The following is a 14,230-nucleotide window of genomic DNA, read 5'->3' as shown; positions in this document are numbered from 1 at the left end:
GTAGTTTTTAGAATGGTGTCACACTTGGGTATTTTCTATCATATAGACCCCTCAAAATGACTTCAAATGAGATGTGGTCCCTAAAAAAAAATGGTGTTGTAGAAATGAGAAATTGCTGGTCAACTTTTCACCCTTATAACTCCCTAACAAAAAAAAATTTTGGTTCCAAAATTGTGCTGATGTAAAGTAGACATGTGGGAAATGTTACTTATTAAGTATTTTGTGTGACATATATCTGTGATTTAATTGCATAAAAATTCAAAGTTGGAAAATTGCGAAATTTTCATAATTTTCGCCAAATTTCCGTTTTTTTCACAAATAAACGCAGGTACTATCAAAGAATTTTTACCATTGTCATGAAGTACAATATGTCACGAGAAAACAATGTCAGATTCACTGGGATCCGTTGAAGCGTTCCAGAGTTATAACCTCATAAAGGGACAGTGGTCAGAATTGTAAAAATTGGCCCGGTCATTAACGTGCAAACCACCCTTGGGGGTAAAGGGGTTAAACATTCCAAAAATTCCTGTAAAACACCTGAAGGGTTAGTAAACTTCTTGAATGTGGTTTTGAGCACCTTGAGGAGTGCAGTTTTTAGAATGGTGTCACACTTGGGTATTTTCTATCATATAGACCCCTCAAAATGACTTCAAATGAGATGTGGTCCCTAAAATAAAATGCTGTTGGAAAAATTAGAAATTGCTGGTCAAATTTTAACCCTTATAACTCCCTAACAAACAAAAAATTTTGGTTCCAAAATTGTGCTGATGTAAAGTAGACATGTGGGAAATGTTACTTATTAAGTATTTTGTGTGACATATCTCTGTGATTTAATTGCATACAAATTCAAATTTGGAAAATTGCGAAATTTTCAAAATTGTCGCCAAATTTCCGTTTTTTTCACAAATAAACGCAGGTAATATCAAAGAAATTTTACCACTATCATGAAGTACAATATGTCACGAGAAAACAATGTCAGAATCACCGGGATCCGTTGAAGCGTTCCAGAGTTATAACCTCATAAAGGGACAATGGTCAGAATTGTAAAAATTGGCCCTGTCCATAACGTGCAAACCACCCTTGGGGGTAAAGGGGTTAAACATTTTTCAAATAACTACAACCACTGGGAAAATCTCCCCGAATAAATCACATACAAAAACAGAAACAGAAGTCCTGGAACTGTTTAAATATAGGGATATTAAACTAGTATCTTCTGTATACCATATTGACATTTCCATATATGTAAATAAGACCAAGAGTCTGATTTAACCTGCAAACAAAAAAGATATTTGCCATCCAGCGAAGGTTCATTTATACTGTGTATTACAAGCCGGGAAAGTTAGTTTAGTGTGTAGAGGCGAAAATATTTTTCCTGACTCTCGACCGTAAACCTACCAAGTGGTATACTTACCTTTTTGGTATTAAGTCTAAAGACGTGCAGTATGAATAGATATGACAGAAACAAAGTCCAATTACATATACACAATAGCAGACTTTATTTTCAACATCATCTAAATGTTATGTTCACATCACTGCCACTAAGTATAAAGACATGCCCAGTACAAATTACTGTGATAACAACAGAGTCCAAAGACATGCTCAGTGTCAGTATTGTAATTGTGATGTAATTAGAGGAGGCATCTCATGATGTGGTGGGGGGACCTGTGAGGTCATTAGACAAGCCTCCGCTCTAGCTAAAGGTACCTTCACACTGAATGATATCGCTAGCGATCCGTGATGTTGCAGCGTCCTGGCTAGCGATATCGTTCAGTTTGACAGGCAGCAGCGATCAGGATCCTGCTGTGACATCGTTGGTCGCTGCAGAAAGTCCAGAACTTTATTTCGTTGCTGGACTCCCTGCAGACATCGCTGAATCGGCGTGTGTGACGCCGATTCAGCGATGTCTTCACTGGTAACCAGGGTAAACATCGGGTTACTAAGCGCAGGGCCGCGCTTAGTAACCCGATGTTTACCCTGGTTACCAGCGTAAAAGTAAAAAAAAAAAAACACTACACACTTACGTTCCGCTGTCTGTCCCCCGGTGCTGTGCTTCTCTGCACTGTGAGTGCCGGCCAGCCGGAAAGCAGGGCACAGCGGTGACGTCACCGCTCTGCTTTCCGGCTGCTGTGCTTACACAGTGCAGAAAAGCAGAACGCCGGAGGACAGACAGCGGAAGGTAAGTATGTAGTGTTTTTTGTTTTTTTTTTACTTTTACGCTGGTAACCAGGGTAAACATCGGGTTACTAAGCGCGGCCCTGCGCTTAGTAACCCGATGTTTACCCTGGTTACCAGGGGACTGGCATCGTTGGTCGCTGGAGAGCTGTCTGTGTGACAGCTCTCTAGCGACCAAACAGCGACGCTGCAGTGATCGAGATCGTTGTCTGGATCGCTGCAGCGTCGCTTAATGTAACGGTACCTTAAGGCCTGTACCACACGTCCAGATAATTCCGGTACCGGAAAAATCGGTACCGGAATTATCCGTGTTCGTGTGCTTACAGAGCACATCAGTGTGGCACACGTGCGGCAGTTGTGTGCCGCCCGTGTGCCAACTGAGGACCACACGGACCGTGCAGGAGACAGCACTACAGTTAAGCGCTGTCCACTGCGTGCGGTGCTGAAGCCGGTATTCATCCCTTCTTCCGAGCAGCGTTAGCTGGAAAGAAGGAATGAATAATCTTTTTTTTTTTCCCCCTTTAAAAATAAAGTTTGTGCGTCCCCTCCCGCCTCCCATCCCCTGTGCGTCCCCCCCCCGCTTGCCATAAAATACTCACCGACACCCAGCTCCAGCGATGTCTCCTCTCAGCGCCGGCAGCAGGCCCTATGTGAGCGGTCACGTGGTCCCGCTCATTACAGTGAGGAATATGCGCAAATTCCTCACTTTAATGAGCGGGACCACGTGACCGCTCACACAGCACAGGCTGCAGCCGCTGAGAGGAGACATCGGTGGAGCTGGGTGTCGGTGAGTATTTCATGGCAAGCGGGGGGGCGCACAGGGGATGGGAGGGGACGCACAAACTTTATTTTTAAGGGGAAAGAAAAAAAAAAAGATTATTCATTCCTTCTTTCCAGCGAACGCTGCTGGGAAGAAGGGATGAATACCGGCTTCAGCACCACACGCGGGGGGGACAGTGCTTACAATAGCGCTGTCTCCTGCACGGCACACGGACAGCATCCGTGTGCAGTACGGGTTTTACACGGACCCATTGACTTTAATGGGTCCGTGTAATACGTGCGCTCCCACGAACACTGTCATGTCTCCGTGTTTTCCAAACGGACACACGGTCCGTGAAAATACGCTGACATGTGCACAGACACATTGATTTTAATGTGTCTACGTGAGTCAGTGTCTCCGGTACGTGAGGAAACTGTGACTTCACGTACCGGAGCCACTGACGTGTGAAACCGGCCTAAAAGATGATTGACTGTGTTATATGCCAATCACTCCTGGGAGATGCATCAGCACCTTTAACTGGTGTTAATGATGTACATCAATAGTGAAGGACCTTCATAGGTCCTAAAAGTCTCTGAAAACTGGCAGGCCATGCCATAACTCCATAGGCCATTGATTATACTGCTGGTTGGGTGAAACATGTTGGGCCGAGGTTGATTTTTTGGTTTTATTTGCAGTCAAACAGACATTATATCTTAGCTTCACTGCAGGCACACTGCCTATCTCCTACGCACTATCTAAGACTTGGGGCCGGCGTTACTGTCTGGCTCTCCCGGGTAAGTGCTGGGGCCCTGGACAAACGGGGTGACCACTTGCGCACGCTGGTATCCATTTTCTGCTGTGTCTGGTCCTGCTCTTGGGGGCATACCCATCTTGCTGTTGCTGCCCGTCACTTCCCCCTTACAGACTATAGCAGTAGCGGTGGGACCCGTGCTGTGAGATTCTAACAAGAAAGTAGCAGGGAGGACACCCTCACGCCTCCCCTCGGGCAGTAGCGTTACGTCTCATGGTGGCTATATGTTCCACTCCCAGTGCTCCCACCTTTTTTGGCTGTAAGCAAAATGATGAAGGGGGGGTGATATATGTGAACTAGGATGAGGGGGCAGGCTGGGCCCTGTGGGGGATATATGTGAGGGTTCAGGAGTGGGGCTGGCGTGGATGAACCCATGTCTTGCAAGTTATGTGTGCTGGACTCATACCAGTGGTTCTCCTGATTATATAATTTTATATAATATACAGTCCCATGTAAAAGTTTGGGCACCCCTGGTCAAAATTACTGTTGTTGTGGATAGTTTTAAAACATTTTTAAAAATTACAAAAAGGAAAATGGGCCAACTCTACAATAACAAGAACTAGTTGCTTCCACGCCCGGAGACCGTGGGACATGCAGGGACCGCGTCAGGAGCGCTGGGAGCAGGTGAGTATTTCATATTCACCTTTCCGCGTTCCACCGACGCCCCGTCTTCTGCGTCCTCGGCACTGACTGTTCAAGTCAGAGGGCGCGATGACGTATTGGTGTGCGCGCTGCCCTCTGCCTTGAACAGTCAATGCGGAGAGACGGGATGCTGAGGAGCAGCGGGCAGCGACGAGAGGTGAGTATGTCATTTTTTTTTATTTTTTTTTAAGTGGAGCAGCAGCATTACATGTGGCATATTGTTATATGGAGCATCTATGGGGCCATAGAGAACTGCATGGAGCATTATATGGGGCATCTATGGGGCCATAATCAATTGCATGGAGCATTACATGGGGCATCTATGGGGCCATAATGAACTGCATGGAGCATTATATGGGGCATCTATGGGGCCATAAAGAACTGCATGGAGCGTTATATGAGGCATCTATGGGGCCATAAAGAACTGTATGGAGTATTATATGGGGCATATTTGTATGGAGCATCTTGTGGGGCCATAAAGAACTGTATGGAGCATTATATGGGGCTCTTGATTCAATATGGACATTCAAAAACACTTAACCTACTGATGTCTCAATTAATTTTACTTTTATTGGTATCTATTTTTATTTTTGACATTTAGCGGTAGCTGTTGCATTTTCCACCCTAGGCTTATACTCGAGTCAATAAGTTTCCCAGTTTTTTGTTGCAAAATTAGGGGGGTCGGCTTATACTCGGGTCGGCTTATACTCGAGTATATACGGTATATACAAAGATGTTACAGATTGGCTCAGAGCTTAGCAGAGGGAAGCACTCCTCAGAGCAACGGACAGAACCACAAAGTACTGTGTTTTCCAGAACTGTCAAATGACAAAAACCCAAACTCGACTTTTTATTAGGTAAAGGTTACACTCACATACCTCCCCTTAGTGAGCTCATAAAGGGGGCTGATCGTGAGATGTGCTAGGTCTTTAGAGGACTTTGAAATTCCCAACTTTCAGGATATCTTTGTCCCTGGAGGTCCCCGAGAGGGAGATATTGTTGCCATGTTTCCTATCATAACTTTACCTTTCTATAGAGGTGAAACATGGCATGGATAGCATCATCCGTGATTAAGTTGGAGGTGATTAGCTGGCCTTTCTGTGATGAGTGAATGCGTTTTATTCGTGCCTTCGTTATATATCTCCGAGAAATATCGGATTGATGCAAACTCCAATATTCATCACTGACCACTGGCTTCAGAGTGCCTGAGATAATTCCTTTTGAAATCCCTGTACTTCTGCGCCTCAGAGTATACGAATTGTTCTCAGTAGATCTCCTGTTATAATAACCTGTTCATGGCACAAGGTCTTGCTTCAATGAAGGTTTTAGTGTGAGCTCAGTCTCACTTCACCAGTTATAATTAATCTAATTTTTTTCAATGTAAGGTGAATATGTCCCTTGTCCGGAAAGGTATTTATGGATTTTACAATTGTCTCTACGAAGGTATATAATAAAAGTTACATTTTATGCATTCATCTGTTGCTGGATGCCAGGTATTATTTGTCTAATAGAACAATTTGTAAATAGTCTATTATAAAAACAGCACAATTTTTGGATCTGTTTAGAATAAGAGCTAGTCAGTCTGACCTGACACGATTATAAGCTTCCCCCTTGATATGGTAGTACATTTTCATCACTGATCTGCTTTAAATATAGAACATATCTTGTTATTGGGCTTCTAAATATGTGGGATTTTCCAATTATGTCCTGATAATGCATCCTACCTAAGGTCATTATTTTCCTATTTCTAGATCCTATGACTTGCCTCAAGTTTGCTGTGTCTATATGATGATTAATACAAGAGCCTTTCTCAGGCTCATCCTACTTTTTCCGTGAAACTTAAAAGCAAGTTATGACAGTGTCTGCTGACTACGTGTTATGCTTTCTATATCTTTCCACATTCCAGATAGTTGTATAATCAGGAGGTGGGAAGTTGGCAATAACCTGACTGCCATTCAGATGATGCAAGACTTCCGGGCAACAAGAAAAAGTTCTTTGTGTTGGTTATGACACATCCCTGCTGCAGAGAAAAGACAGGACCCTGATAATGTTATACAGAAAAGCAGATTAGGTGGGCAGTGCTGTAATTATATTACAGTGAAATGCCTTTAATATGACTTCTGATAATCATGAAAGTCTTATATAATCTGACTCTTCTTTCCAGCGCAGGAACAGAAACTGCAGACCAAGCAACACATTTTTCTGAATTAAAGTGAACCTGACAGCTGATACATGCTGCCCAATCCACAGGCAGCATATATCAGACACTGGCTGTATGATCACAGCCAGGTGTGTTTGGCTCTGAAATGCTGCGGCATATTGGAGAAAAGCATAAGTCAGAAGCCGCCGGGGACCCATCTACGCTTGAGACTATACTAACAAAATTATTCACCAATTAGTAGAAATGTCCCCCTATAAATATCTAAGGCAAAAAAAATTTTTTTCCCCTATAAAAAAAAAAACTGTAGTGTAGACAATACGGAAAGAACAGCTGAGAGGGCAATTGAAAAAGTTCATAGATGGATATTGCTATAATGCCCAAATGCTTACAATTCGTGGTAGGTAGAGGAACAACTAAAAACATATATAGGAAGAAAAGAGAGAGAGAGATTGTGGTGCAATCATTTAATAGAATAAATACCTTGAGACATGGTAAAGAGATAAAGCCAAATGGAGGACAGGAGGGGGCGCATACCGCTAGAGACTAGTCGGACAGTGGAGTCCTTAGAGACTTCTAAAGTGTGTTTTTGTCTGAAATGCCACAGTGTTTGAGTCAAACATACCGCTCTGGCAAAAATTAAAAGACCATCACATCAAAACCTTGTCATGGGCAGCCTAATCTCCAGACCTGAACCACATTGAAAACCTCTGGAATGTAATCAAGAGGATGATGGATAGTCACAAGCCATCAAACAAAGAAGAACTGCTTAAATTTTTGTGCCAGAAGCAGCGTGAAAGACTGGAAAGAATGCCAAGACGCATGAAAGCTGTAATTAAAAATCATGGTTATTCCACAAAATATTGATTTCTGAACTACTTTTTTTTAGATCAAGTACTTTTTATTAAGGCATATGTAAAAAATGTAATACAGACTGACACAAATTTCAGACAGATACCAAAATTACAAAGCAGATTGATACATTTTCATTTAACATGATCTAGCCCCTTTACCCAGTAGACCCCCCCCCCCCCCCAAACCCCATCCAAATATCCTTTATTGTCAAACGGGTACCCCTCCTCTTAATAAATTTATACACTGCTTTACAAAAGCTCAGCCGCACAAGTACAATTTCTGCAGAGGTAATTAACCGACTCCCAACCTACTCTGCAACTGATGCCACACCTGGACAATCTATCCTTCCGCCCCACACATTTTCAGATTTTGTATGTTGACCTCTCTTAATTCCTTTCCATGAGGACAATAAAGTAAATTTTATTCACAAACTCTTTTTGACTGGTGGTTTTTCCTCTAGCCAATGCCAATGAGCTTCCTAGCAGCATATAGCAATCTTACAATAGCCAGTTTCCCACATTCATCCGTAGCAATATCATCCATACATCCCAGGAGTCAGGTCAGTAGGTTATGCACAATATTTACTTCTTGAATCAGATTGAGCACTTTCACCCAAAAGGGCTGAAGGCAAGAACACGACCACATCAGGTGTAGAAGGTTGGCTCCTTCCTCAGAACACCTTGGACATTTTGAGTCTCCTCAGACCTGCCTTCATCATCCATAACTGGGTCCTGTAAACTCTATAGACTAAATATAGCTGTGACACCCTTTTAACCTCTCTTAAAGAAACCTTGGGAATATATTGTAATATGGAATCCCACTGAGACTCCGATAAAGGACCCAGGTCCGCCATCCATTTTTCCTCAACATTAACGGATGTCTTAGTAAAAAAGTGTCCAACAGGCCCCTGTTCATCAAAGTGATGAACCCACTCGAATTCCTCCGAGGTCCTATGAGATTCAACAAACTATCTGACTGCAGAACCACACCTGACACTTCGTTTTGTTTATTTAGGGCATGTCTCAGCTGCAGTTACTGGAAAAAATCTTCTGGCTCAGAGCAAACTCATTCCTGAGCATTTCAAATGTTTTAATAACACCTCCATCGAACAACTGAGTCATGAACCAAATGCCAATACACCTCCACTGGCTGAATCCCCGCAATCTCATGAGCTCCGTCATTCTAGGGTCAAACCAAATCGATGCATATCGCGTAAATTCTGTCACCCCCCTCCGCTGTTTAATTTTCTGCCAAACTTTCCTCATCATAACTATGGTTGGGAATTTTTCTTGGTTCAGTATAAATCTACCTGCTTCCAAACTAGTTAACAATGGACCCTTCCCCACTATATATTAAGTGATTATCCCAGCTAATGTATTTTGGCTAGATTCTCCCCAGCCCACCATATGCTGACATTGAGACGCAATATAATATATCCAGGGGTTAGGGACTGCCAATCCACCCTCGTCCTTTGATCTCTGCAGATGCTCTAATTTGATGCTTGCCCGTCCACCCTTCCAAATCAGATCCCTAAATAGAGTCTTCTATAAAATTTGCTCTGGGCCAACCACACTGGAGCATTATGCAGTATATCAGTGTTTCTCAACTCCAGTCCTCAAGACCCACCAACAGGTCAAGTTTTCAGGATTTCCTTAGAACTGCACAGGTGATAATTTCATTGCCTGCTCAAGCAATAGTTCCATCACCTGTGTAATAGTAAGGAAACCCTGAAAACATGACATGTTGGGGGGTCTTGAGGACTGGAGTTGAGAAACACTGCAGTATATAGAGCAGCTGAGGCATAAGTATCGTTTTGATCAGATTGACTCTACCTGCCACAGACAGAAATAGTTTCTTCCAGGCCCCAATCTTCTGCTGAAATTTCCCAAGCAAAGGAGTCAGGTTGAGCCGCACATAGTCCTCTATCTTAGCCGAAATTATAATACCTAAATATTTAAACTCAGAAACCATCCGTAAGGGAATCACAGAATCCACAGTCAGAGGAGCCGCCACGACCAAGAGGAGCAACACAGACTTGTCCCAGTTAATAGATAGTCCCGAAAGAGCCCCAAATTTAGTAATGCTATGCATAGCCACTCTCAAAGACTCCTGCGCATCTTACAGAAATAATAATACATCGTCCGCGTACAGGGCTATCTTGATTTCTGAACTCTTCCTGAGTTAAAACATTAGTATTGTTGTTTCTAAATGATTATGGCCTTGTTTTCTGTGCATTATTTGAGGTCTGAAAGCACTGTTTTTTTGTTTTTTTTTATTACCATTTTTCTTTGTAAAAAAAAAATACAAAATTTATTGCTTGGAAATTCGGAGACATGTCAGAATTTTATAGAATAAAAGAACAACTTACATTTTACTCAAAAATATACCTGTAAAGAAAAAAATCAGTCAAACTGAACATTTTGCAGTGGTCTCTCCATTTTTGCCAGAGCTGTATTTGGCTGAGATCATACAGCCAGTGTCTAATGCATGCTGCCAATGGATTGGGCTACATGTAACAGCTGTCGGGTTCCCTTTAATTCATACTAACATAACCGACATTAGCATTTTATTTGGTACTGTCCTCCTTCAAGTGACATTAATCATCCAGTAATCCTAAATTTCTGACACCAGGCATCATATGCTCTACTGTAGTAGTACAGGTAAAAATATGTTATGAGAAGATCTACTCCTCAATTGACTTGACCAAGGGGTAAAGGGACCTCTACCTACCATATGAAAAACAAGCATATGGGTGTGGGAAAGAGTATGCAAGTCTCATGGGAAGAATAGCACTTAAATCTATTCAGCCGGTGAAGAAAATGTGGGCAAAATGTGGTGCCTGAGGCCACAGAGATGTGTGATGCTGCAAATTGCTAATTGCCCTGGTAATAATGTGGTGCCTGCATGGAGATCATGAGTGTGCCTTCAGTGGAGGTGTCATAAGATAAAAAGTTCACTCTTCCAAGCAGACATTAAAAAAGTGTTCATACTTGTCTTATGAAGATCCTGCTGCTATTAACTTTTGTTTGTGGGATATTTCATTATCTTTTTGACATTTTTGTAAACTTCATATTTAATTAATTCATGTTTATGACAGGTTTAGTGTTGGCATGTTTTTTCACAGAATAGGAGCAATTTGTTTCTGACTTGTGTGGTATTGCAGTTTTTATACAACATGTAGATGTGTTGGCAATAAATAAATAATCTAATATTCTCTTTGTCGAGCACTATGTCAGGGTTTCTATTGGAGTCTTAAAATCGCTGTATTCTGACAGGAACCCTGACGGAGCCATTCACTTGAATGAAACTAATGGAGTCACTGGACACTGCTTCGCGTACGTTTTGGCAGTATTCATATTTTTCATGCAAAAAATGTGGAAAATAAAGTTTTTGTGTGTTGTGAAAAAGATGAATACTACCAGGATTAAGTCCAGACAGTGGCTACAGTGACTGTCATTCAAGTGAATGGCTCTGCTCTGTTGGGGCTTCCGTCGGAGATCAGTTTTCGATGATGCTGACAGAAACACCAGTGCTTGAGGTAGAGAACTGCATAAACGTGATCCTATTCTGAACCTAATACAGTGCTGTGCAAATTAATTGGGACAAAGCATTTTTTAAGTAAAATCTTAAGTTGGTTACCAGTCAGTGATTCAAACCAGTTTTAATATATAATAAATAAATCTTGGTCAACTTGCCAGTGGAAAAAGGTAATTTTCAGAATTAGTATGTAACAGTGCATTATAGCATTTCATATTTTTTTGCTTTGTCCCAATTAATTTGCACAGCACTGTATATTTAGATTCTGTTTGCTTGCTTCACTAATTTACTTTGCATTGCAGGGTGAAATTATTCAACCTCCTGTTGGCACAACAGTCTGGTAAGATCTTCTGCCGCCACATACAGTACCAGCCTGTTTGCTACATGAGTAATAAAAGCATTGTGAGTCATGAAGACGTCCAGCCTCAATCCATCTTGGAAGAATTCAAAATTCCCTTTTCTTGTGCATTGATTGGAAACTTTTTCCAAGATCAGCCTCGATTGGGGAACCAGTTTCTAGAGGATTCTCTTCTTCGGGGTTACCTCAAGAGACATCTTCCTCCTGTGGTACGCAAACTGTTATTTCTGTTCCTCTAATGTATTTATATTCAAAGTCTTTCATTCTCATTTACCTATCAATTCAAACGCTGATTTATCAATATCTCAATGGACTGGCGATGTAAAGGTATTGGTGTACTTTACTTCGAATGTGCTACATGCACATATAAATAGTATAGGAGTGAAATCCTGCAGATTCCCTTGACATGTCTTTACATGTGCAGTACAAGGTGGTAGCGGGTATATGGAGCTGGCTCACGGGGAGGGGGGGGGGGGCTGACCTATACCCAGCAGATAATATCTCTGACGCACATCCAGGACTTCCCTATAACAACCGTGGGTGGAGCAGAGCTTTTTCCAGGATCCAAAAATGTATAACTTGTTGATGTGATATTATGGGACACTATAGTACAGCTTCAATGCCCTGGTATTGTATGTAGGACAAGCAAAAAGAGGGATGAAGCTGTCCTAAGAAAGTTACACTTAAATTTACTGCAGCAGTGAAGATGCTGAAAAATCTGATGGCGATATAGAATATGTTACTCACATGGATGAATGCATAACATTAACCTTTTTCCGACATCGGGTTTAATAGTACGCGATGGCGTACTCACCGTGTTTGGTGCGGGCTCTGGCACTGAGCCTGCACCTTTCCGGGCACATGTCAGCTGATATATACAGCTGACGTGCCTGCAACAGCCTTGGGTGGAATCGCAATCTACCCGCGGCTGTTAACTAGTTAAATGCTGCTGCCAATTTCTGATAGCGGCATTTAACTCGTGCTTAATGGAAGTGTGTCATAAATCCCGTCCATCGATGACCCCATCACATGATCGCAGGTCACCGATGGACCTCTAGTGACCTCTATGGTTGTCATTGCCAGATTACTATGAGCGTCGCCAATCCGGCTGCTTAAATATAGTTATCTATTTATTTTTATGCAGATTTTTTTTGAATGTGTGTGTAGGTGTTGAAAGAAGCTAGCCAGGATCTGGAACGTTTTGGACAACGTTTAGTAGATGAGATTGACTCCCTTGGACGTGAATGTGAGCTCAATCAACCACACTTGCAGCATTATGATGCCTGGGGCCGAAGAGTTGATCGTATCATTACTTGTCCAGCTTGGCAAAGGATGAAGGTGGTGTCTGCAGAGGAAGGCTTGGTGGCAGAAGGATATGAGAGAAAATACTCTAGTTGGAGGTAAATCTATACATTTTTATATGCTTAATCATTTACAATATACGTAAAAATTGTTACACATTATCATTATATACTGTTACCCTCTCATCCTTAAAAGTCTCAGCACCAACATCCTATTTCATAATACACATAACTTTTCATTCTAATAGTCCTCAAGCATTTAACTATTTACAAATGTAGCCAATGATCCTGTCGTAGTAAAGCTACTGCCTAAGCGTGTGTGCACACGTTATCTTATTTTATCAGTTTTGAAATTTTTTTCTGCTCAGATTTATCACAAAATATGAAAGATTTCCTAGCACCAGAAAAGCGAATGAGATTCTCGAAGTCTCATGTTGCTTATTTTTTCCTTGCAGATTTTACCCATGCTAATGAATGGGAAAACATATGAAAAAACAGTCAAAACCCATGTATTTTATGGTGTTTTCCCTGCCGATATATCACTATTTGCAGCAGATTATTCTGTTGCAAATACTGAATGTGTGCACATACCTTAATAGTTCTAGCTCCCACACACTTATACCCAACACTTAGCGTGGGCACACACTGGCTTTGCCAAGCCAGTGCCACCCGGTAGCCCACTCATTCAATATCACATTAATAAAAATTTAGAAATATTAAATTAGTGCCAATTTATATTCCCCTATTGGCAAATTGATAATAAATCACACTCTGAAAATTTTCAGTCACAACTGTTTTTTTTTTTTTTTTTCAACAATGCATTAATGACATGCTGAATAGTCATACTTGGAGCTTTGTAAATTGTTAGATGCCTCATTTTATTAGTTGGCAATAGGAGTCTAACTTTCTACTAACCATGCAAATTGAACCTTTTTTTCTCTATTTTGCTATGTGTAGAAATTAATGTACATTTCAGAATTTTCTGACAGAAAACCACCTTGCAATGTGAGCGTTTCCTGGAAATACTCTGGTAAAGCGTTTGATTGAATATTTGCATCATTGGCTCTTTTATTTTTTGCACAGAGACCAAAAGTACAGATTTTTGATCATATCAATTTCCGTAGATGGAAAAAAATAACACAAATGGATTTTCTAAAATAACATCCAAATATACTGACTTCATATAAAATGCTTATATTTTGCTTTGCCATTTTCCTGTAAGCATTTTTTGTTGATCTGGTTGATGCAATTAATCATACGATCAGTGCTATAGTTACAGTGCCTTGCGAAAGTATTCGGCTCCCTGGAACTTTTCAGCCTTTTCCCATTTGTCTTCCAACAAGACAATGATCCTAAACATAAAGCAAAATCTACAATGGAATGGTTCACAAATAACCGTATCCATGTGTTAAAATGGCCAAGTCAGAGTCCAGACCTCAATCCACTCGAGAATCTGTGGAAAGAGCTGAAAACTGCTGTTCACAAACGATCTCCATCAAACCTCACTGAGCTCGAGCTGTTTGCCAAAGAAGAATGGGCAAGAATTTCAGTCTCTCGATGTACAAAACTGATAGAGACATACTCCAAGCGACTTGCAGCTGTAATCGCAGCAAAAGATGGCGCAACAAAGTATTAA

At 41.4% G+C, this 14,230-nt stretch overlaps 1 protein-coding gene across 1 annotated transcript in view; it reads left to right on the top strand.

The window, feature by feature from the left end:
• LOC138672052 (acyl-CoA dehydrogenase family member 11-like) overlaps positions 1–14,230 on the top strand; it is a 239,854-nt gene that overhangs the window by 38,914 nt on the left and 186,710 nt on the right. Inside the window, exons 2-4 of the mRNA XM_069760128.1 lie at positions 6,292–6,456; positions 11,238–11,502; positions 12,461–12,693. Coding sequence (XP_069616229.1) covers positions 11,320–11,502; positions 12,461–12,693 — 416 coding nt within the window. The 5' untranslated portion in view covers positions 6,292–6,456; positions 11,238–11,319. The remainder of the gene's footprint in view (positions 1–6,291; positions 6,457–11,237; positions 11,503–12,460; positions 12,694–14,230) is intronic.

Source organism: Ranitomeya imitator, chromosome 1, assembly GCF_032444005.1.
Source record: "Ranitomeya imitator isolate aRanImi1 chromosome 1, aRanImi1.pri, whole genome shotgun sequence".
NCBI lineage: Eukaryota > Metazoa > Chordata > Amphibia > Anura > Dendrobatidae > Ranitomeya > Ranitomeya imitator.
The sequence above is the reverse complement of the archived record's forward strand: the minus strand, read 5'-3'. Positions and strand labels throughout refer to the sequence as shown.